At 42.5% G+C, this 25,563-nt stretch overlaps 1 protein-coding gene across 3 annotated transcripts; it reads left to right on the plus strand.

The window, feature by feature from the left end:
* Positions 1 to 12,606: 12,606 nt before the first annotated feature.
* On the plus strand, positions 12,607 to 17,786 carry isl1a (ISL LIM homeobox 1a). Of its 3 annotated transcripts, none has more exons than XM_063490307.1 (6): positions 12,607 to 12,781; positions 13,144 to 13,333; positions 14,048 to 14,349; positions 15,168 to 15,451; positions 15,907 to 16,074; positions 17,004 to 17,786. In XM_063490307.1, the coding sequence occupies exons 1-6, from the start codon at positions 12,754 to 12,756 to the stop codon at positions 17,118 to 17,120; spliced, it is 1,089 nt and encodes a 362-aa protein (XP_063346377.1). In that variant the 5' UTR covers positions 12,607 to 12,753; the 3' UTR covers positions 17,121 to 17,786. The 3 variants fall into 3 exon arrangements, with proteins under 3 accessions (XP_063346377.1, XP_063346379.1, XP_063346378.1); XM_063490309.1 differs by having other exon boundaries at positions 14,048 to 14,307; positions 17,004 to 17,785; XM_063490308.1 differs by having other exon boundaries at positions 14,048 to 14,307; positions 15,165 to 15,451; positions 17,004 to 17,784.
* The last annotated feature ends 7,777 nt before the right edge of the window (positions 17,787 to 25,563 follow it).

The raw sequence follows: 25,563 nt of genomic DNA on the forward strand, positions 1-25,563 counted from the left end.
GTCCACATTTGGCAAATCCAACACTGAACCAGTTTCACGAAACTTAGCAGGCAGTTTGCTAACTGTAGCATGGGAGATGGGTGGTCTCGTAGGGTGTCTTGCATTGAAATCTGCTGCAATGACCTGGTTACTGCGTTCACTAGATATCAACACAATTTCGATCCGCTCCTCACGTGTTAACCTCTTCGACATGTCAATGGCTGTGATCAAAGAGAAACTTATAAATAACTCGTGAAAGAATAAAGTTACGTTGAAACCAAGCACACCATTGTTTTTCTTGTGACATTACCAATAAGTTTGATGTGTCACATGGCCCTCTTCCTATTGAAAAAACAAAAGTTGTATCCAAGATGGCCGACTTCTAAATGGCCACCATGGTCACCACCCATCTTGAGGAGTTTGCCCCCTCACATATACTAATGTGCCACAAACAGGACTTTAATATCACCAACCATTCCCATTTTATTACGGTGTATCCATATAAATGACCCACCCTGTAGTTTTTATTCAGTGTTTTTGTACGATATTTATTTTCATGCGTTTAATAGGGAGAAAATACATGGCTTTGAAGCCTGGACAAAACAGTCTTTTGTCCTCCACCATGGAAAATGACTGAACATAAGGCAGTTCTTCATTTTACAAATTCTGCACTCAGCTTTGCTGTCACCAGGATCGCTGAAATGCAGCTTGTTGCTGCTACTTTCCATTTTCTCTTATTTCTTCACTTTTTTCTTGCATTTAAACCTGGCTCCCTGTCTCTCTGTAGAGAGAGCCAGTGGCTTGTACCACTACATTTACTGTCTTCTGAATCTCTTGGTTTTCTCATATAATATGATCCTAGTTTGTCTTTGTACGTGACTGCCACACCTGACTACATGGAGTCTTTGCATGTGGCTCTGCCCAATGGGGGTCAACTTTTATTCACCGCAAAGAGCAGGCTCATTCGTGAACAACACATCAGTGCTATTGGGGCAGACAGGTAATCCACTCCACAAATCTGACTCCTCTGAATCCAGCTGTATTTCCTCAGCAGTTTGTCTCCGTGTAGCCTCTGAACACAGCAGACTTAGGTAAGTAAACATTCTTTCTCAGGGGACTCACAAACACAGAGTGAGTATCTGCCAGCTTGTGACCAGAACTAGCTGGTGGTCGAAGGATGCTGTCAAGCTGAAGAAAGACTGCTGTGACTCAGAAGGCTTGAGTGTGGTTATGGCAGGAGCTAAAGCAAGAAATCAGGTACGGGAGGATTTCAGTGAAATTATGAAATAAGACTTTGTCATGTACACTGAACTGGACTCAAATGCAGGACTCGAGAATCACAGTCAGTGTGAATGGGGCTCCAGGGATCCAGGGACTGAGAAACAGACATCTGATATCCAACACTCTTCCTTCAGAAGCACTCACTCACAGTCAGGCAGGCTCACCAGAGTCCAGGAGGGAAATCCAGGGAAGGTCTGTAAATGGGAAGGAGAAACAATGTTAGCGTTCAGAGATGAGAAAGCGGGCTACAGACAAAAGCCTAAGGAGCTTGGAAAGAAAAGCGTCTGGAGTTGCTGTTTGAGTTGCTTGAAGACGTTTCACCTCTCATCCGAGAAGCTTCTTCAGTTCTAAGGGTCAATGGTGGAGAGTCCCAGATTTAAACCCAGTGGGAGTTTCCCCCAAAGAGGGACAAAGGACCCCCTGATGATCCTCTACCTAATCACATGAGCCAAGGTGTGAAAGTGGGTGTGGGTCCCAATCAGCCAGGGTTTCGGGTGAGCTCATTGTGAAACCTGGCCCCACCCTATCATGTGATTTCCTGAGGTCAGATGACCCAGGATGTGCGTGGGCGTTAAGGCGTCTGGGAAGGGATCTCAAAACTGGATTATAGATGGCAGACAGTTGGTGTCGTAAACCACCGCCTCTGTTCAAAGATGGTCGCTCACAGTGGACGTAAATGGCTTAGACTACGATGACCTGGATGACTGAGAACCTTCACAGACATACAGACAAAAGCAAACAATGACAGATAGTAAGAGGGAGAGAGAGAAAACAAACCTTAGTGGAAGCCAGGGAGGACAGCAGGACCATGACAGAGTTTTTGCTTGGCCTTGATGAGATTCTGCCAAAATGTCAGGTGAATTAGGAGGAAGAAGCATTGCTCACATTGTGCAGAGTGGGGAGTGCTGCTGACTTCAAATGAGGACGTAGTCGGGCAATGGAAGGAATACTTAAGGGTCTAATTAATTTCACAGTTGCATTATCCTTAGAGGAAGCAGAGTATGGGGATGGGGGGGATGGCTCACTCATCCATGAGGGTGAGGTGGAAGGAAAAGAGTCTGGACCTCTTTGACTTTTGTGAAGATGTTTCATCCAAGAAGCTTCTTCAGTTGTAAGATCAATTAGTGGAGAGTCTCAGATTTGTAAGCCCTACTGGGAGTGTCCCTAAGAGGGTCGTGGACCTAGTATTGATCCTCTGCCTAATCACACGAGCCAAGGCGTGCGTCACAATCAGCCAAGGTTTCAGGTGGACCCACTGTAAGACCTAACCCACCCTATGATGTGACTTACTGAGATCAGATATGCCAGGGTGTGAGTGGGTGTTAAGGCGTCTGGATTATAGATGGCAAGCCCCGCCCTCTGTTCAAAGATGGTCACTCACAGTGGACATAAATGGCTTCTTTCACTCCTCTTTCAAACCATCTGTCCTCTCTGTCCAACATGTCAACATTGACATGCTCAAAGAGTGACCTTTGACCTTTAGATGCAGGTGGACAGCCGAGTTATGTCCTGTGGAGGTGGCTCTTCTATGTTGTGCCATGCGTTTAAGAAGTGGCTGTTTGGTTTCTCCTATGTAGAGGTCTGGGCATTCCTTGCAGCACTGCACAGCTACACTGCATTGTTAAGTTTGTGTTTGGGATGAACCAGTTTGTGTCTGAGTGTGTTGCTGGGTCTGATGTAAACTGGGATGTCGTGCTTGGAGAAAACTCTCAAAGTTTCTCTGATAAACCTGTTACATAAGAGATGACAGTGTTGTTCTGTTTGTCCTTCTGATTCCCCCTCACTGGTGTCTGATCTTCTTTTCTGTGCCTCTTTGCTGACTTTATAAATGCCCAATTAGGATAACTGCATATTTTAAGAGCTTCCTTTACACGTGTGTTCCTTCTTTTTTCCCTCAGGCTTAGAGGGAACATGTTCTGCCCAGTGGTGTAGGGTCCTGATTAATCCAAGTTTGTGTTCCAGAGGGTGATGGGAGTCAAAGAGGAGGTACTGGTCCGTGTGTGTGGGCTTCCGGTAAACTTCGATGTTGAGGTTTCCATTCTCTTCAATGTGCACAGCGCAGTCCAGGAAAGGCAAACAGTTATCCTTTGTGTCTTCTCTGGTGAACTTTATGTTTTTATCCACAGCGTTAATGTGCGCAGTGAAGGATTCCACTTCTTGTGTCTTGATTTTGACCCAGGTGTCGTCTACATATCTGTACCAGTGGCTGGGTACTCTTCCTTTAACAGAGCCAAGAGCCTTTCTTTCCACTTCCTCCATGTAAAGGTTGGCTACAATAGGTGACACCGGGGAGCCCAGCGCACAGCCATGAGTACGTCTGTAGAAACCCTGTGGTGGTAAAGCAGAGGTCTAACACTGTGCACAGCTGATCGGGGTGAAGCTGCTTCTGTTTTCTAAGACATACTGCCTTGCACTACCAACCAGTGGTGGAAATTGCCTGCAACACTGGAAGTGGATGTTTTCCAAAGAAAGGGAAATACATGTACATGGACCCCATAATATTCCCATTATATTCTCAGGAATATTATAGGGTTGTTACCTCAGTGCAAATGAACTAGCTTTGTAAAGTCTGCAACTTCACCCATTAAAGAGATTGAACTAATTGAAACATAAGAGATTATGGGATGGTTATCTCTCTCAAAGTTAGTCCTGTCTCCAGCCTGATTGCTCTTGCTGATGTTGATGTATGCCCAGCCAAAATGTAAAAAAGCCAAATGTAAAGTATCTTCCTTCACATGGTCATGGGGAAAACAAGGACAAGAATAAGCCTTGGAGAGACTTGAACTAGGAAGTGAACACACAAAGAAAACTGCAGACAAACTGTTCAAAATGTTCTCAAGCTAAAGAGTGAACTTGGAGCCCTACAGCCTATTGGTCAGGGTTCTCCAAGAAAGGTGGCCTGCACTATTCAGGGATGCTCAGGTAAGGTTTTTTCCTTACCATCAAGAACTCTGTCCACTGATGTGTATCTTGGAAAGTTCCTCCCGTTGTCCTTTTCCTTATTTACTAGACTAAAGAAGAGTTCAGTCATATCAAAACAGTTTCCTTGGAGGAGACACCTGGATACCCCCCAAGGTTTCATTCTTACTACATAAAAATATCCATGATGGAAATCAGCTATCACTGTCAGAGCCAGCTTGTTAAGACTGTGAACACTGGGTCTGTGCAGCAAGAAGGGACCAGCAGGCTGTGTTCAAGAAACAACAAAACAAAACTGTAAACTCCAGTATCATGGCTGATCGATATAGTGAGGCTCAGTATCTGGCCTTTCTGTCAATCAGCCACTGTCCTAGAGCTGGTGCTGATTTTTTAAAACTGAAGCTTCCGTAATATGGTAGGAGCTCAGTAGCTGCTGCTAGCTCAAAGCTGTGTAAGGTTCACACTGGTGACAACCCAGATGGTCCAGGTTGTCATCACGCAGGCACTGAGAAGTAATAGTCAGCTGTATTTCCACCATTTTATTCAAGGGAAACAGAGTGAGGCACAGCTCCCTGTGGGGTGAAACAAAGCTAATGGTTAGTCAGGAGCTGGCTTGTGCTCACTGCTCATGTCTTTCTTTGTCTTTATTGATAATAAGGTGTGTACCAGTACCAGTGTGACAAGTAAGTGCTACAATTCTTTTGTGCGTCTCATTCATTCCCACAATCTCTCTAAAAAACTAATACCCTTTTCCCTTTCAGAGTCTGTGTCATCTCTGTTTGTTTTAATACATGACCACTGCAAATAAAGTCTGCATTCACTTCAAACTTGTGTTTGTGAGTCCGTGCCTCGAGTCGACCCTTTGGCTCGACCTGACTGAACAATCTGGCTAAATTGTGGAGCCTGCAGACTCTGCCTTCGCTCGTTAGGGAGCATGACAAACACGGGCAGGTGCAGCTCTGCATTGCTTTCAGCTCCTGGTGCGACCCCAGCTCCATCACCTCAACCTCCATGTCTCTCTCTTGTCCCCTTGGTGTTCCATGTCCTCAATAAGGTTTTCAGTAAGCATCAAGCACTGTCACTTCCACCTCACCATCCCTATGAAACTGTGCCGTTGATCTCCTCCCCGGGGCATCACTCCCCTCAACAAACACTTAGAGGTGGGGATAATAAGACTATCATCTTCTCCAGTATGCGCTGGCTTATTTTTTGTAGGAAAAAAAGGATAAATTGCTGAATCATGCATTGACTACGGGGGTTCTGCTAATGTCCTCTGCTTTTGAGCCTTTTCACTAGATTAGATCTGCAAAATGCCTGTCATCTATTAAGAATGAGACAAGGCGATGAGTGGAAGGCCGTGCTCAACACTCCCATAGGTCACTATGAGTACCTGTTGATGCCCCTCGGGCTGACAGATGCACCAGCCATTTTCCAGACACTTGTTAATGATGCTTTAAGAGACTCTTTGAATCTGTTTGTTTTTGTCTGTGTAGATGTTCTAATTTTCTCGAAGACCCGAGCTGAACATAGTAATCGTGTGCGCCTGGTGCTCTAGCATCTACTGGAAAACAAACTGTTTGTGAAAGCAGAGAAGTGTAAGTTTCACACCACTTCATGACATTTCTGCGTTATTCAATTGAAAGTGGACTGATGAAGACAGAGCCAGAAAAAGGGCAGTTGTGGAGTGGCCTACTTTCTCCAAGCAATTACAGAGATTTCTTGGCTTTGCTAACTTCTATTGCCATTTCATCAAAGGCTACATTGCTGCACCTCTAACTAAACTCGCCTCACCTTCCAGGGAGTCTTTGTGGTCCATGGAAGCAGTTCAAGCCTTTAAGGAGCTCAAAACCAGGTTCAGTTCAGCACCGGTCGTGGTCCACCCTGATGTTAAAAAACAATTCGTTGTGGAGGTGGATGCTTCAGCTTTAGAGGAACAGCAACACTGGTTCTGCCTAATCACCCTTGAATTGGGCTGCCCAACTCACTGTTTGTTCCCTCATCTGTTTGCTCCCAGGTCCTGCAATATACCCATGCCTCACGTTTCGCCTGCCATCCCGTGGTAAGCTGCACCATCTCATTACTCAAGCGCACCTTTTGGTGGCCCTCTCTAGAAAAAGACACCAGAGAATATGTACCACCCTGTGACACCTGTGCGCACGACAAGAGCCATCATCAGCCACCTTCAGGACTCTGATTAGCAATCCCTATTCAGCCAGTGGACCTCATCACTGGCTTGGCATGGTTTACCCTTTGATATCGTTTTGTATCATTGCCTGCAGCTCGTGGCCTGCAGTACAAAAAGCTTTTTAAGGCTTTCCATGGTTATCTGGTTATCATCCTCGATCTAATGGTCAAACTGAACAGACAAATCAAGAGCTGGAGGCAGCGTCATCTCTTCTAACCCAGCTTCTTGGTGTAAATAGAATATGCACATAACACTCTCACCTCCTCAAAAGGATTGTCCCCTTTCAAGGCCTCTTCAGGGTACCAGCCCCCACTTCTCTCCCTGCAGGAGACAGAGGTAGCTGTGCTGTCGGTGCAACATCACCCGCCAAAGAATCTGGAGACAAAGGCTGCCTTCCTGCGTGCAGTGGAATAAACCACTGGGTTGCTGACCAGAGGAGGTCTCCAGCTCCACAGTATGCGGTACGTGAGAAGGTTTGGTTATCCTCTGGGGACATTCCTCTCTAGTGCATGTCAAAGAAACTGGTCCCATGCTACTTGGGACCATTTCCCATTGAGGAAATCAGCACTGGGCTGGTTGTTGCTGTTCTGTGTTTTCCTCTGTGAGCCGGTGTGTCCCTGGTAGAGCTGAGGCCCTCTCCCAGGATTGCCTTCATCAGGGTGGTGTTTCTAAAGCTGCAGTTGGCGCGCCCGTTCTCTGGCAGATTGTACTACTATCTCTGTGGTAACACCTGGTTTCCTCAATTAGCTACTGTCTATATTCTGAGCCTCTTTTTAACCTGTCTGTGTGTGATCTCCAGCCTGTTCTTCACCACTCACCACCTCAGCCATTCGGGTGATGTGCTTCACCCAAGCTCTGCAGCCCCTCGGATCAACCCCTCTGATGTGTGCTGCAGCTGCCAGCCCCTGTCTCCTGGTACCAGTGTGACAGGTATGTGCTACAATTCTTTTGTGCGTCTCACTCATTTCTCTCATTCACTCTAAAATGCTAATACCCTTTTCCCTTCATTTTCAGATTTGTTTAGATGCACTTTTACTGTAAATAAAGTCACTTCAAACTCATGTTTCTGAGTTCACTCCTTGAATCCACCCTTCGGCTCGACCTGTAAGTATGCTGTGTCTTGTATTTTGGTTTTCTTTTGTCATCCAGTTCCAGAGAAAGATATTCATTATTGTAGAGGTGCAACAATCTATCAAATCACTGATTCTCCATTGTCAACAATTCTTATATTCAATTAATCGGCATAAATATAAAAAAGTCTAAAAACTCTGATTCTGGGTTTTAAAATAATTGATTTTTTTCTCCTTCAGGAACTAAACTAAATATCTTGTGCTTCCTAACCCTAATGGAGTTGAAACAGTTAAATGAATAATTATAAAAAAGTTTCATCTCTACAGAGAGAGAGAGTTCTCATCTCTCTCCTATCTCTCCTTGTATCTCCTCTCCTTTCCTCCGTTCCCTTCATCTCCTTCTTGCCTTCTGTCCTTTCACCTACCCCAAAGGTCATTTTGTTTATGACAGAACTGTTTTGTGATCCAGTTCTTCAAAGTAGCACACTGAATTCAGTTTTATTTATATAGCAAATAACAACAAAAGTTCTCTGAAGGCGGTTTATACTGTAAGGTAAAGACCCTACAATAATACAAGAAAACAGAGAAAACCCCAACCATCATATGACCCCTGTGAGTGAGCGCTTTGGCAACAGTTGGAAAAAAAATCTTTTAATGGGAAAAAATCTCCAAGAGAAGCGGGCTCAGGGAGGGGCAGCCATCTGCTGTGAGCGGCTGGGTGAGGGGAGGAAGTCATTAATGGTATTAAGACTGTTTGAGGGGGAAAGAAAGTCTTCAAATCCACTGTGGAAGTGTTGCACACACCTTCACCTTTTACAGAGGAAATAAAATCATTTTATGTTTTTTGATCATTTTACGGATTAAAAACATTGACATAGTCATCGTCTGCTGTGTAAAGCTACATTTCCTTGAATAAGGGAGGTTAATTAGCTGAACAGATCAATAATAAATAAATATTAATTAGATTAACTATTGTCTACTTGCAAAGAAGAGTTAGAATTATCAGTTTCAATGAGTAATTATTATATGGACCTTATTTCTTTTAGTATTTTAAACCCTGTATTTCCTATTACTATTTACTAGAAATATGTAGTAAATGTATCCAAATAGTCCAAATGAGTGCAATTTTTCACTCATTTGAAATGAGTGCAAACTGTTACCTCAGAATTATTGTGTAGATTTTATATGTTGTTTTTTATGGTGTAGCAGGAATAATTTTTCCATGGAAGGAGCAGGTAACATGCAATTAAAGGGAAACAACATTAGTAGTTATCTTTATTCCTATAGCATTTTAAATACATGTAAACAAGAATTAATAAAATCTACTAAAAAGATCATCTTTACAATAACTAAGAAAAAGAAATAAGGAGGGCTTAGGCCTGCTGTGAGTTAAGCCTGGGCACAGGGTGGTTTAACTGAAAAATACAAGTAAAAGATTCATTATAGTGATTTAATCTTAAGAAAAAACGAGTATTTATATGTCATCCTGTGCTGTACGATATATGATAGAAACTCCATGTTGTCTCCATGTTGAAGGCTAAACTGTGGCCCAGTGTATTACTGACGTACTGTAGTTGCTACAGCTTTAAACATGACACCACATGCAATTTTGAATTTTGCATTCATTGCAGCATTTATACTTCTGGTGGTAGGATTGGAGAAGTTAACATTAAAAGCAACTATAAGCTCTGATTACAGCATGCAAGTGAACTGAAGGACAGTCGTATATTATTGGGATTTTTTTCACACAAAAATCCAAATAATATCATTCATAACAAATAATAACATCTTACATTCATCTTCAGTGGGAACGTGTATAACATTCCTTCTGGGGTGAAATGATGTCAGAGTAGTCAGGGGTATGTATTTGCCCCCCTCCCATTCAGTTGTGCTCGCGTGTCTTTTTTAGCACAATGCTATGATGCGTATCAGAACTCTCCACTGGTGAATTATAAAACTCTGTGTCTGTTACTGTTGTTCAGTAAATGTTGGGTTTGAAGAGACTGAAAGATTTTGTTCTTAAACAAATGGCATAACGATGCCTCTGGCCACCGTGCTGTCATGTCACAGCTGACTCACCTTGAAATAGAACAAAAAACTGGAAACAGGAACTTAAACTTGACGTGCCATTTGAACAAGAGTCAGTCACATTCTTAGCCGAGTTTAAATGAAATGTCTTTGTCTGTTTGGTGGTGACAGCTGATGAACTGAAATCGTACAAACTGTTCTCAGCAAAGCTTAACTCCAAAGTTGCCTGACCAACAGTAGTTCCTGTTTTTCTGTAAATACTAACTGCAACAGTGGAAACAGATACTATTCCTGGATGTTGCGCGGCAGCGTGGAGCTGCCCTGTCGTTTAGGCTCTGCTCCTTATATGTGATGAAATTTGCCTGCAGTCATGGCCCGCGGCTATGGCTGCCCTAGAGACAAAAGAAGATGGGCTGCCACCATCATGTTTAACCACCCCTGACACATCATCACCCTTATTGTGCCTCTCAATCTGAACACACACACAGCAGCAGCAGCAGTAGTCCAGGGCAGCAGTGCTGGAGCACCATCTGTCAGCCTGGTGTCAAGTGGCCCTTGTCTCCAGTGATTATAAGAGCTCCTGCTGCCTCAGGTGGTCCATGGACCAGCACACCATCTAGAGAGCCAGGCCAAGCCATATGGTCTGTGGGGCACAAGGGGGCACCCAGGGGAGGTAGATCTCCTCCTCTTGCCACTGGACAGTACAGACAGCATCCACAGCCCACACTCGTGACTGTCTGCTGAAATGTTCTCGTCAGGGTTGAGATGAGGGTGAAGGACTTGACAGATATGATTCAGAGTTTCTGAAAGAAGCTGAAGAAAACTGTCAGATAGGAGGACAAATCAGTCAGGCCAAAGCCAGCCTCTTATTGCCTTAATATTATCATCAAAGACAAACTTGTGGATGTTTCATATAATTGTTCATCCAGATAAAGTGATGAAAACCAAGTTTTATTTAGAAAGTTTGGTGAGGCTGGATTTTTCACACACATTTTAATTTAATTCAATTTTATTTGCAAATCACAACAACCATCACCTCAGCGTAAGGTGTACAGTAACACAGAGGAAACCCTAACACCCAGACAACCCCCTGTGAGCAAGCACTTTGGCGACAGTGGGAAGGAAAAACTCCCTTTTAACAGAATTAGGCTCAGAGAGGGGCGCCATCTGCCCCGACCGGCTGGGTGAGGAGGGACAACAGGACAAAGAGAGGGAGAAATAATACCTCAGTCTATTTTCTTATTCACATAAGAATAACACAGTTTTAGTCTGCTTTTCCTTACATCATCACTAATATATCACATGGAAAATTTGATTTTACAACTAATATTACAATTATATTACACAGTCTACTCTATTGACTGTGGGGCTAAAATCAGCAACTATTCTTTGCATGCGTGCACACCCATAGATACACATGTCAGCCTAAATAATATCCTGACGGTCGAAGGTGAAGTGAAATTTTAAAAGAGACTTTTTCTGTTTAAAGTTAAAGAGAAGGACTATTTACACGTCCAAAAGTGTGTTTATATCATTAAGCATCAGCAGATTTATATAATCTAGTTTTGATAGGTTTGACATAGATAAATCTAGATATAATTGTATCAGCAAATCCAGTTGAACAAATAAATGTTTTGTATCAATGTTTTCTGTTTTTAGTGGACAATGAGAAGACAGTGATCACATGTGTATTAAAAATAACACAAACTAGCATTGCAGCAGGAAACAATAAAATCTGAGTTACTTCCTGTACTTACACTAAAAGGTTACAAATAAGGATCATCGTGTACACAGACAGGAAATAAATAAAAACCACACAGTGTCTCAGGAAGGTGCACTGGGCCTTAACATGCCACCACCACATACTAACAGAAGCTTTAAGATCTCTGCTTTTGAGATGGAATAAAATTCTTCCAGAAGATATTCCCTCATTCTGGGCTTAATGATGGTGACGGAGAACAATGAAGGGAAATCTGAAAACAGTCATTTCATATAATCAAACTAATTGTTTGTGTTAATTTGTTCTTGTATTTGCATTTGGACATTTTGCTAAACTGTAGATTGTCTCAATCATCAGTCTGTCTTATGATGTCTCCACAGAGCTAAGAGAAGAATTCATCTCATTTCAATTTTGGGAATTTCTTCTTTTTTTGTTTTGATACTACTACTACTACTACTAATAATAATAATAATAATAATAATAATAATAATAATAAAATGGTTAATGTTATTGGCCCGCCACTACATTAGCCTAACGGTAGCATGACACAATTCATTTCCACGACAGATTCTAGCGTGTTTGTGGAGACTGCTGCAGGTGTGGTGTGTCCACTCCCGCTGTGTTTGCGGCGTTAGTAGTTACTTACTAACACAAGAGGGCGTGTTGGTGTGTGTCTGGGAGGCTTCGAGGGTCCCGGCCTGTCAGATTTCGGGCTTTCTGCTGAACACCGAAGCTGGACGCGTCTGCTCATATCTTTCGTTAGTTTTCGTTACGTTACTTTTGTCTGTGTAAAGAACTCTCACGTGCAAGTTCGAATTGCTTTCTGAGTTACTAAAAGCTGGCCGCACAGCTGTTTTCTGAATATCCCATTTCGAGGAATTTAAAAGAAAAGAAAGTTTACGCCCACGCACAGTTGTGTTAACAGCACAGACAGCCCACGGACAGTTAGACAGACATATTCTAAATACATATCTCCCACGAGGTGCAATATAATTGTGGATCTAACTGCACACTGATAATCGCTTTAAATCTATCGGCTGTATGAGCGTATTCAACAGTGCGCGCCTGGCGATTTTTCGCTGTGGCCTGCTATATGTTCCATCACAGAGCAGGTAACAGTGATGTGAGGCTTTCCTTTACTGAAATAATATACCGTAACGATTAGCTATATGAACTATAAGCAGCTTTGCTGCAAACTAGAATAAAATGAGAGAAAATGAACAGATCAGAAGAGGGCAAAGCAAAGCTGAGAAACAATTGATATGCAGCAATAAGTGTGCCAGTGTGTGTGTGTGTGTGTGTGTCTGTGTGTGCGCGCGTGCGTGCGTGTGCTGGTCAGGGTCTGCAGAGCCAATCAGCTGCTCATGCAGATGACGTGCTGATGTCCTACGTCAGCCCCGTCGCTTGTCAGAGTTGCACACACACTGGAAACACACACGTACACACACTCCCTATCCGAGCCGGACAGTGCAGCTCCTGGTCCGGCAGCCCGGCAGCGGAGGACTTACCCAGGCTTCCAGGCTCCGCAGCCCGCTGTGACAGTGGACCTAACGTCGCCTTACTTTGTGGACATGGGAGACATGGGGGACCCGCCGAAAAGTAAGACATGTGTTCGATGTTGGATCCATGCTGGAACTTAATTCTTCAGAACTAAGAGTTGACTTGGTTACGTGGTGATCTCCGCAAACACAGTATATGACTTTCCCCTATTAAACTCGGCACACACACACACACGCATATATATAAATATATATATATAAATATATATATATATATATATATATATATATTTATATAAAAGCTGTGTTACCTCCTATATAGTAGTCTTGATGATAATAATAATAATAACAATAATAATAATGATGATAGTGATAATAATAATAATAATAATAATAATAATAATAATAATAATTGGTGTGCTAAAGAGTGTTTCATGTGTTCTTATGTTGCTGCCCTTCCAGAGAAGCGGTTGGTGTCTCTGTGCGTGGGCTGCGGAAACCAGATCCACGACCAGTATATCTTGCGGGTCTCTCCGGACCTTGAATGGCACGCCGCCTGTCTCAAGTGTGCCGAGTGCAGCCAGTACCTGGACGAGTCCTGCACGTGCTTCGTCAGGGATGGAAAGACTTACTGTAAACGGGACTACATCAGGTAGGACGGCCGGGACGGGACGGGACGGGACGAAGAACTGGAGCAGCTCGAAAATTGGAATTATGTTGTTTTGATATTTACAAGATCAAGTTGAGATGATGCGGACTCGTTTACTCTCCCTGGAGTCCCTTTGTCACCGGGCACATTTCATTTGACGTGTCAGAATCACAGTTACTTGATACAGCAGCTTATGTAGAAAGTAGCGCCAGCATTTCGTAATGCGGCGATAAGACGTGGTTTAACGTTCTGGAACAATATAATTCATCCAGACCACAACTCAAGGTCGCAGGATACTCCGGAGCAAAGTGTGAAAAATCACACAGAGCGAGAACCCGCAGGACGTTTCTGTGCAGACAGCAGACAGCTCACTCTGTCACAATTCCTGTTCAACTTCACCAAGCTCATTTTCAAGTTGATAGTTTTATTTAATTATATTTGTAATAATAATAATCACAACAACAGCAGCAATAATAATAATAATAATAATAATAATAATAATATTAATAATGAAAATGTGGACATCTCGGGCGTTTTGTAATATTACAAATAAGTAAATATTAAACCATTATTATTGTTGTTATTATTATTATTATTATTATTATTATTATTATTATTATTATTATTATTATTATTATTATTATTATTATTATCAGTGTGTAGTGGCCGAGCTGTGTGCCGTGTGAATGACCAGCCCTGCATGTGTGTGCCTCGCAGGTTATACGGGATTAAATGCGCTAAATGCAACATCGGCTTCAGCAAGAACGACTTCGTTATGAGGGCCCGTTCCAAGGTCTACCACATTGAGTGTTTCCGCTGCGTGGCCTGCAGTCGGCAGCTCATCCCGGGGGACGAATTTGCTTTGCGGGAAGACGGGCTCTTCTGTCGAGCAGACCACGATGTGGTGGAACGGGCCAGCCTGGGCCCCGGGGACCCGCTGAGCCCCCTGCACCCCGCCAGACCGCTGCAGATGGCAGGTAGGACTGCTGCTGCTGCAGACCGGCACTTCAGCTCACACGGTGTGTTCAACGCTGACTTTGGTGTTTCCTGTATTTTTTATTTTTGGCAGTCCTTAAAAATGAAAGACATTTCGTTTCTTGTGCTTCAAATTTGTCAAACGCAGGCTGCGATATCAGAGGGATTTACTGCCCATGTTTGATCTGTGTTTAACGCGTTTCCATCGAGGGGAACGTGTTCCTCCTGCCACAGAGAGTGGAACTGTTCTGCTGTCATGTTTGGTTTGTTGGCCTTATTTTAGTGAACCTGCTGTCTGCTCATGCTTTTGGCTGGTGTAACTTGTTTTCTGCAGACTGTGGGAGGATTAGAGAAAGGCCTGAGGTGCGCTTCTGTCCGAAAAAGTCCAATTATTCCTGTTGGAGGGGATCAGTAAACACGGCTGCTGGTCCTCGTAGTTTTGGTTATTCCTATCCATGTTTTAATGGCTTTGGGCAGCCTGCTCCATTCCTGCTGTTACAAAAAATGGCTTTGGTTCCGATATGTCAGAGTGTTCTTCCACATATTAATCGAATATTGAATGAGACCGGAGCTAATTAAATAACGAAAAAGCGTCTTTTCCAAACGCCAGCTTTTCTCTGGATGTGTGAGCGCAGTTCTGAGGTTCTCTGATGTTCAGAGACCACAGCCACGCGTTTTTTAATGTTACCAAGTCAAAAACATTTCTACAAGATGCTGAAAGAGATTCAGAATTCACAAAACTGTGGAAGAAGCATGTGTGTGGAGAGGAATTAAAGGGCGTCCTGTCCGCGCGCTCGCGTGTCCGTGTTTGGAGTCTGCGTGTTTCATTTGATCGCATTTTTTTCACTTTTTTCCACAGCAGAACCAATCTCTGCCCGTCAGCCCGCTCTGCGGCCTCACGTACATAAACAGCCCGAGAAGACCACCCGGGTCCGGACGGTGCTGAACGAGAAGCAGCTGCACACGCTGCGGACCTGCTACAACGCCAACCCGAGGCCCGACGCTCTAATGAAGGAGCAGCTGGTGGAGATGACCGGCCTCAGCCCGCGAGTGATCCGGGTCTGGTTCCAGAATAAGCGGTGCAAAGACAAGAAGAGAAGCCAACTCATGAAGCAGCTACAGCAGCAGCAGTCCAGCGACAAGACGGTAGGTGCTTAACGCGATCACGAGCCCACACACACGATCCACTGACACCCCGTGTATCAAAGAGGCCCGTGATGTGGCACCGTGGTCGGCAGGCTGCTTCCGTCATTAATCAAGGTGTCAGTCCCAGAAAAGCCTCAGGGCAGATTTATTCATCAAGTTCAAATCAGAAGTTCCGTGACAGGCAAGAAGGACTGTGCACGAGCTCACCCGGGCTCTGAGGTCAAGCAAGCGCAAAGTTTTTACACACACACACACACACACACACACACACACACACACACACACACACACACACACACACACACACACACGTCTATATTTATGTGAAATACAGACATAATCTGTGTGATTGATTGTTCTGCTGATTGAGCAATCGTGCACGTGAGTTTACACGGGAGCACCTCCTCGCATGTAATTCTCCCAGTAACTGAGCAGGATGCTTCCGTTTCTTGCAGAACATCCAGGGAATGACGGGAACCCCGATGGTGGCAGCCAGCCCGGAGCGGCACGACGGAGGCATCCAAGCCAACCCGGTGGAGGTGCAGAGCTACCAGCCGCCCTGGAAGGTGCTCAGCGACTTCGCGCTGCAGAGCGACATCGACCAGCCTGCTTTCCAACAACTGGTTCGTGATTTCCTGGTTCGCGCTCAGACATTAACACACTGCTGATATCAAAAGTGCTGTGATTTCAATTTTTGGGGACATTCAGCAGCTGCTCTGAACAACTTTTTGTTTTTTTTAATAGTTTGTGTTGTTTGCGAGCACTGCTATCTGCAAACTCAGGTTCCTTATCTATCTATCTATCTATCTATCTATCTATATATATATATATATATATATATATATATATATATATATATATATATATATATATATATATATATATAAAATTCTTAATCTGTTGAAGAATATTGAATTAGCATGGACAGATAACCACTATGACCACTGACGCTCGGCATTCTACGTTTATTTCAAGTATGTCAAATTTCGAGGGACTACGGTCAGATGCACACAGCACACAGACACGAGGCTGTGGGTAACCCGAAAGACCAGCAGTGTTTGTTCTCCACACCGGCTACACACGGCAAAGACACGTTCAGCGCACCCGGACGATGTAAACCAGCTTTCTAAATAAAATTAAAGCATTTTGTGTTTTTGTGTTTTCCAGCCCGTTCCCGTTTGGTTCCGTTTACTCACAAATTAACAGACTTTCAAATACCCGTAAAAGCGAACACCATGCCATCCTCGTTCCGCTTCTTTTATCGCGCAATATAAAGCAGTAGACTACAAATCTATTATTATTATTATTATTATTATTATTATTATTATTATTATTATTATTATTATTATTATGACGTCAATGGTTGCAGTGACGTTGACGGACGGATTTCCTTTGGAAACTTTGCTGACACGACAGGCTGAACTGCTCTGCGGCACCGTCCCTGAGCAGCAGCACTGACCTGCCCATGAGTAGCTGTAATCCAAGGCCTTTTAGTGTGCACGTGTAAAAGTTTCAGCTGTGCTTTTAAAGGTTCGCTTAATGTGCTCTGCAGGTGAGTTTCTCGGAGGGAGGACCGGGTTCGAACTCGACGGGCAGCGAAGTAGCGTCTATGTCGTCTCAGCTTCCAGATACGCCGAACAGCATGGTCTCCAGCCCCATCGAGGCCTGAGCCGACGCTGCGTGGACAGACACACACAGCCCCTTTCATATCACCCTTCTCGACTGCACCAAGCAACCCCCTGGTTGTATTTTGACACTGTGAAGACAATCATGGGATTTACCACAGTCACACATTCGAACGTCCAGAGGAGATAACGCGACGAGTCCTCGCGGTCGGTCGGTGCTGCCCGTTTGCCAAACAGAGAAGGCATGAAGCTGGCTCCACCGATGAACGGGACCCGGAGGCGAGGAGAGAGCTCGAAATTCTCTGTACTCGCGAAATGCCGCACGCGACTTTCAATAGAAACTGTGTTTTTGTTTTTTTTTTAATTCGACACACGCACCTCGTCATATAGTCATATAAGAAATGACTGTGTGGGGTGTGGGCGGGGGTTCTCCATTAGCTACATGATTTTCTTAAAGACCCAAGTACTAAAGCATTTGCAACAAGGTATACCTCTATTTTGCCACAAGCTTCGTGGGACATTTGTGCGAGTTAGTGTCCGTCCAACATTTTTTTCTTCCCCAAAGATGTGTAAATTAATAATAACTTAAAAAAATACTGTTAGCTCCGGAAGGAAATGTTTTGTTTGTTCCCGTGCAGCAAGATTATTTATTATTTATTGTCAACAAACTTGCCACCTTTTGTGTAACTTTCTTAACTGAAGTAAAAAAAGAAAAAAAACCAAGGCGTTTGGTCTGTCGCTTGTCTGTCGGAATTAACAAACAAAATGACAATAAGGAGTTTACCTGCACGTCTGACGCGTGTTTCTCTGTGAGCGGACACACATCAGCTCTGGTTAAATGCCTGGATGGATAGACTGTGGTTAATTGGGTGTCATGTTAGTGCAGATGCTGTGTCAGGTTACGTATACTCTGCTACCTGCTGCAGCGCAAAGTGCACCGCTAAACATCTCCAGCCTAACAAAACGCCCGACCTTTAAAATCTTCTACCGTCTAAAATGTGCCGCGTGTATCTTCATTTTTACACATAGCTGGATTACGTTTTAAGAGACACGGCCACACTCGACACTGCACACGGTGCCATGCACACGCTGCCATAACGTGGCCACAATAGAAAAAATTCTGCTTGTTTTAAGAAAAGTCCAAATTAAAAACACTAAAGCTATTCTTACTATTCCCTTTGCCATTAAATAACTGAGTCAAAAAGAAGGTGACATAACCCACAAACGCACACAGCGCGTGCCGTGAATTTAAGCTTTAAGTATTTGGAAAAATATCCAAAACAGTCTCAGGGTTTTGTGAACATCGCTGTTCTACAATGTTTCAGTGTGGATCAAACTGCAGGTTTTAAACAGTGTTTGAGTTTATTATTTGGTGTATGGGAATGTGTGACCGCATGGCTGCGGTGCGGGGTGCTCATAGTAAACAATATCGACTTGTCTGGATTATACAGGCACTCATTGTTTTCTGTTTGACATTAAAATGTATGGATTTGTTTTTGAACAAAAACCCAAAAATAAACAAACAAACAAACCAAAAACACTGTAAGAAATGTAACATCTAAAAAAAAACAGGAATCAGCATTTTGTCCTAACGGCTAATGTTATGATTTAGAAATGATATATTTAATATTTGAATAATTTCACTAATTTCTAATAATAATTACATATCTGTCTAAATTTGTGAATGAGAGAAAGCTAATTGTTTCTAAATGCAGGTTGCTCTGAAATGTAAAGTGGTGCTCCACAGCGTCAGCAGGGCCGTCTGAATGCTTTTTACAATAAAATCTCACTGAGACTAAGTCAGGAGGTTTAATGAAAAACAGAAGAAGACAAACTTTACAACACAACATTGTTTACTATTGTCAGAGAAAAGATGCCCGTGCCCTGAATCATCAGTATCCAGCTTTTACAATACAAATACTGTACTGCAAAAGCATTAACCTCCAATGCAGGTTGTAATTTGTGCATATTAAAATGCAGTTTTGTCCTTCATAGCTGGGACGTGCAGTATATGATTAAAAGTCTAAGCTGTTATGTGGATGTCTATTACAGGGATGGCAGTGAACAGAAAAGCCAAGTTACAGGATGGTTTACTTGATCATTTTGCGTGTTACTCTGCATTACTGATCGAGCATTTTTAACTCAAATGTAGCAATAATTCCCAAAATCAAATTAAGAATAATGTTGGTGGCAGCTGCCAACCACAGCAGCTTCCATGCTCTATGTCATCTGAGTACAGTGACTGTTTATATGGTTATTGCTTTGGCTTGATGGTGATTTGGAAACATCACCTTGCTGAGTTTGGGAGTCTTCAGCAGCATGTGTAAAAGACCGTTATCATGGTTAAACACCCATACGTTCCTATGATGTCTTTCTCACCTCCCATCTTTGGTTGTACCAGACTGTAGTTCACATGAACACCAGGCATGTTCTCGTCAAACTCTGACAGTCCAAGAACATAATAGAAACGCTCAGTCTATACCGTACATGGACAATAATTATTCAGCACATTTTCTGAGTCATTAGCTTTGTTCAGACTAAAGAAAAGCTTTGCCTCAAAGACCAGAGTCATATTTCAATTTGACCACAAATGGCAGATGGTAAGAGTTTTACATATAATAAAGTGGGTTTTTTTAAGAGCTGTTATGTTTGCAGTGGGTAGAGATAGAGCAGATAGAAGGGAAGCTAAGCACCAGCACAAAGACTTGTGATAACGTACTCTACAGGTTTGTCTGGCTCAGGGACCGTATTCAGAGCTGACGAGGAACAAAAGCAGCAGTGTACCTTGGGCAGGCTGAGGGAAATAATTGCTGGCCTCTGGATGAGACCACATTGAATTGGCATGGGAAATGAGCAAGGGAACTAACCCTCCCAGAAATGTGGCACCTGACCCCTCAGAGGCACCAAGGTTAGAAGAAATAGGAAGTCTGACAGGACGACTGGTCAAAAGCTTTAAGGAGCTGAATGCCACATTTCTTTAACGACAGAAACCTACATCTGTATATTTAATATGTGTTTTCAACATAACGCTGTCACCTATTATCCAAATTGCGTAAAATTCTGGCATTAACACAGCTCAGAAAATATTTTTGTTAAATATGTGCATATTTGTCATTTTGGAGAACTGAGTCCTTCCATCTAAAATCATCACAGTTTTATAACATTTATTCAGCTGAACCCTCGTCAGTTTGCCCAAATGTTTTATGGTCCAGAGTCTGAATAAATTGCTGTGAAATGTTAGCATCATATCTCAAATACTTTTCAAGATATATACTTTTTTTGGAAAATGGTCTGCAAATGCAGATCTGAACATCAAAGTCTCAAAAACTATTAAAGATAAAATACAGAATTCTTCACTGGCCTTTTGTTCCAGGACCGGTAGCTTGGGGCAAATGCATTAACAATGTCTAAACACTGACTAGTTATGAAAAAACAAAATCAAGCTGTTCAATATTGGCGTGCACACTAAATACAAAACTTCACATCGCAAAAGACACAAAGTGACAGTGTGTGAATGGTGCAAAAGAAAATATATATTTCATTTTAACATCGAATTCTTAGTTATAAAAGTTACAAACATGGTATTTTCATTCAAATTTCATGCTGGGTTGTGTAAATACCACAAGTTGTACTACAAATTTAAAAAAAACAGTAGATAGTCTAATCTGGAGTATGCAGAGGGTACTCTAATCATAACTAAGAAAATAATTTGGTCAATATTTATTTAATTCTTTGTCAAATCAACACTTTGACTACATGGTCTCTGATTTCCACAAACATTTAATGGTGCAAAGTTAGAAGAGATGTAAATATATATAAAAATGTATATATTTTATATATATATCAAATTCTGTGAAAGATATATTAAATGCTTAATATATAAAATATTCTATCAACCCAGGTACCGACCACCTTTTTCACACATTAAAATCTGCTGGAAACCACAGCTCAAACGTAGAGTGGATGTGACATTTTCTTCATGTTAAACAGTTTTCTTTTTTTTATTATTTTGAGTGTACATAAATATTCACTCCACAGGATTTCATATTTTAACAAACCAATACTAAGACTAACAATGTAAAGTATCTGTCCTAAATTACTCATCCTGATTTAATGTGATAGTAAGAAAGAGAAGTGAAATGTTCAGTTTTTAATGTTTTATTTTTTTTTAGATATTCATATTCAAATATAGCCTCTAACTCCAATGTGCAAAACTAAAAAAAAACACATGAAAGTCAGTTGAAGAGGCCTTTTTAAAGAAATAGAATACTATTTGATATTTGAATCGAAAATATCTAAAAATATTGAATCTAAAATCTCAGGTTGGGCTCACTGGAAAGTTCATGTTCTGCGTATCACACAGAAGTACGCTGGTTAAGAACCAAACTGTTTTGGCCCTGCTCAGCCAGAGGGAATCAAACTTTCTCAACACATCTGAATCCAGCAGATATGCACAAAGTGTCTTTGGGCATTTCCAGTAACACGATGGATGGAATAATAACCGATGTCTCATGTAACTGATCTGTATTTATGATTTTAGAGGTAGTTGTAACTTACTGTTCACTTGTTGTCATTTGCTCTAAAACTGATGCTCTAACAGTGGACTCATTCCTGTGCTTGTCCTGTTAGACTTCAGTGCAGTGTTCCATACCAGCGATCACAGCATTATCCACAGAGACTGGAATACACCACCAGCAAGTACACAGATATGTAGGACTTCTTCATCTGCATTCAATTCAGGTCAATTTATACCACAACAATTCACAACAACAGTCGCCTCAGGTCACTTTACATTGTAAAATCAAGACTCTACAACATTAGGAAGAAATCCTAACAGTCACACGACCTCCTGTGAATGAGGACTGTGGGAAAGAAAAGCTCCCTTTCAACAGGAAGGAACCTCTGGCAGAACCAGCAAAACTAAGGGAGGATTCAGGGTCACCTGGTCCAGCCCTAACTGCTTTAGCAAAAAGGAAAGTTTGAAGCCTAATCTTAAAAGTAGAGATAGTGTCTGTCTCCTGAATCCAAACTGGAAGCTGGTTCCACAGAAGAGGGGCCTGAAAACTGAAGGCTCTGCCTCCCATTCTACTTTTAGCAACAACTACTGGTTTGAACCTTTAAACACATTCCTTCCTGGTAAAAGGGAGCTTTTTGCTTGTTAGTGGCGATGATTTGATCTGTGGGTTTTTTCTTTAATACTGTAAGGTTTTTGACATGCAATAGAAAGTGCCTTAACATAATGGTTGCTGAAATTTGCACTATAAAAATAACTTGCCTTCTTTTTAATGTTTTTATTAATCATCAATGAGGTCTGCATGCTAATAAAATAAGAGTTCGGCCATCTTCATCAGCAGTTCACTGTTTATGTGGATCTGCAGGGTTTTAGAGAGACTCTAGTCATCACACAGATAGGATCTCAGAAACCAAGGGAACACAAAGCCAGTGATCAGGGCAGACACCAGTGCCACAAGAAGCCATCTGACTGGGATTTACGTGTTTTTAAATTTGTTTTGTGTCAGAGAGCAAGACATAAAAATGGCATGTCACACTATGAAAAGAGTAGAGACAAGGCAGAAAATTACTGTAACATTAACATTTAGTTTGCACTTATTTGAAAATATTTCAGAACATTTTGCTGTACACTTCCATGTTTCACTTAAAATATACAGAAAGTAAGCTGGTCCCATGGTCAGTATATCAGTGGAAATCACTGGACCTGCTACAAGACAAAAAGTATTAGAAGTCGAAACTATAAGCTGGCAACAGGTGGAGCAAAGAGAACAATAAAAATACAGAGCAGGAGCAAAATACATGTCAAACAGACAGACGGAGGCAGCAACGAACAGAGGGAGACGCAGACAGTATTAGGACAGAAGCTGCACAGCACAAAGAAGACGAGGGACAGTCCAAAATAAAACAGGAAGTAACTCGCACACTGAGACCTGAGAGATGTGAACTTCACTCAGGGACTGGAGATAAATGGACACGGAGACGTGACTGACGGGGAGACAAAGGATGAAACACAGAGGGACCAAACTGACAACGGGACACAACTACAAAGACAGAAAGGGTTTACAAAAGAAGACAAACGGTAATACAAAAAGGCTACAAACAGAGGATAAGATACATGACAAAGAACATTAGCACGTTACTGATATTACAAAAGAAGCAGACTTAATAGATGAGACCCTAAAAAACACAAGAGACCAGAAATTCAAATTACTTGATCAATGACCCAGGACCATGACAGAGCGACCTGTAGCAAACATGTGTCATAAGCTGGGACACACAAGAGTGTCATTTCCAGTGCATCACATTATGTTTGTAATTTTTAATTTCACCAGGAATTTCAATCCCTGAGGGAATCCCTGGAATTCAGCCAGCAGCAGGTGGAAACACTCGCTGCTGACAACGCCTCGCTACGGGACTCGGTCAAGTCTCTAACTGAGAATGTGACCCAGCTCTGTGACCCGTCATTGATCTCCAGGCCCGCAGCATGAGAGATTACCATGTTTTTACTGGTATCCCAGGATATTATCAATCAGTCAACCAACGATACGTCACACTGGTCTGAGCCTTCTCTCCTGAATAATAATAATACGCCCGTTTTACTACAAAAATAATGAGTTCATAAACTTGAATGTTGTGGGGTAAACATCTCTATCAGACGCAAACAGGTGTGTGTGTGTGTGTGTGGGGGGGGGGGGCTTGGTTCCCCCACTCAAACTTAACAAAATGCTAGCAGGTCAAACACTCAGGGTGCCTGAATGTATTCAATGCACAATAAACAATACTGATGATATTTTGTGACAGTGACAACAACATATTGCAAGTGAAAGCAATATAATGTTGTTGCAATATTTTTTCCCAACGCTGCTCACACAAAGAAGCAGACGATGTTTGAAGAATGTTGCCAATAAATGAAACAGTAACAGTATCAGATTGTAACTGTATTATCAGATACTACATTTTGTGGTATCAATATAGATGTTGGACATTAAAAAATCTTGTCTGTAATACATTTCAAAAATAAAAAACCCTAACTCCTAACCCAGATTATTGACTGAAAATGTGTGGAAATATCATATTCTACTTGACTCCAGCTGGCTGATGTCCAGAACAGATAGGTCATATTAAAATTTAAACAGGTGCACCTTAATCCTTACTTTAAGGAGCCAGTGAGCCGGGACTGCAATGCATTAATGATTTCTGACTCAGAGAAATGTTTTTTTATTCCACGTATCTACACAGTCAAACTATTTGCTCTTTGTGCTAACTTTGTATACTGTCCACTGAGACACCTGACGTGAAGCCTTCCACAGGTGACTCTGAAGCTGCATCATCAGTTATCAGTTTATCAATGAATGATTGTCCTTTACAGTAGCTGACTTCTAACCTTACCTCCTATTCACCTCAGACAACATGAATCTGCATATTTGATCAGTCATTTCTTACAGGAAAGACTATAAATATAGAGTCAGGTCAAGTGAATATTATTTTCATTATACAGTCTCTGCAGCTGAATGGAATACTGCTCTGTATAGATCAAGGTCTGATGGCAGAGGGTCAGACACGCTGTGTGTGGAGTGGGCGGAGTCCTTCAAAACAGCAGTGGCTCTGTGATGCATTGGCAGGGGTGGGGGGACCCCCATAATCCTCTCAGCTGATCTCACCTAGACTGCACTGTGCAGCTCCCAAAGTACACAGTGATGTAGACGGTGCATCCACAAGACGTTTGTTTTCCACAAGAAGAGCTGCACTACTGCGTCTTCTTACGACAGAGCTGGTGTTGGCAGACCATCAGAGAGGAGCACACTAAAGAACTTGGTGCCTTTGACTCTTCAGAGCCCCTGATGAGCAGGCGAGGGTGGCCAGTCTGTTACAGTTTCCTTGGTGTGGTCTGCATTAAGAGACAGACTGTTACTGTATCACCTCCCTCTGTAAAGGGCTTCATTGGGTTTCTGATGAGACCCACTACAGTTCTGTCATCAGCCTTCTGTACCAGGAGGTTGGATTCAGATGTGCTTTCATGGATGAGCAGCACGAACAGCAGAGAGCTCCTATGTTTATCATAGTCATGTCCGAGGTTCTGCTGCCAGCAAGCACTGACTGCGGCCTCTGTGAGGATGTCTAGAATCCAATGACTCATTGGGATGTTGAAGCCTCACATCAAGACTCATTCGCTGTTGGGGGATGATTGTATTAAATGCTGAACTGGAAGTGATTCAAGGGAATGCATGTGTCCTTATTTGACAAGTTTGATAAGGTGGAGTGCAAGTGTAGGAGAAGGTGTCATTAGTAGTAGTACGTCCCATGACCAGGACTTTATCAAAATGGAAGTCAGGGGGATAGTCATTAAGGAAATTCACCGTTGACCTTTACATCACTGGGAAAGTGGGAGAGTGAGATCTCACAGACCCTTTGTGTCCTTACTGGAGGACAGCACACTTTGCTCTGTGGAGGGTACGGACCTCAGATAGACTACAG

Source organism: Pelmatolapia mariae, linkage group LG12 (assembly GCF_036321145.2).
Source record: "Pelmatolapia mariae isolate MD_Pm_ZW linkage group LG12, Pm_UMD_F_2, whole genome shotgun sequence".
NCBI lineage: Eukaryota > Metazoa > Chordata > Actinopteri > Cichliformes > Cichlidae > Pelmatolapia > Pelmatolapia mariae.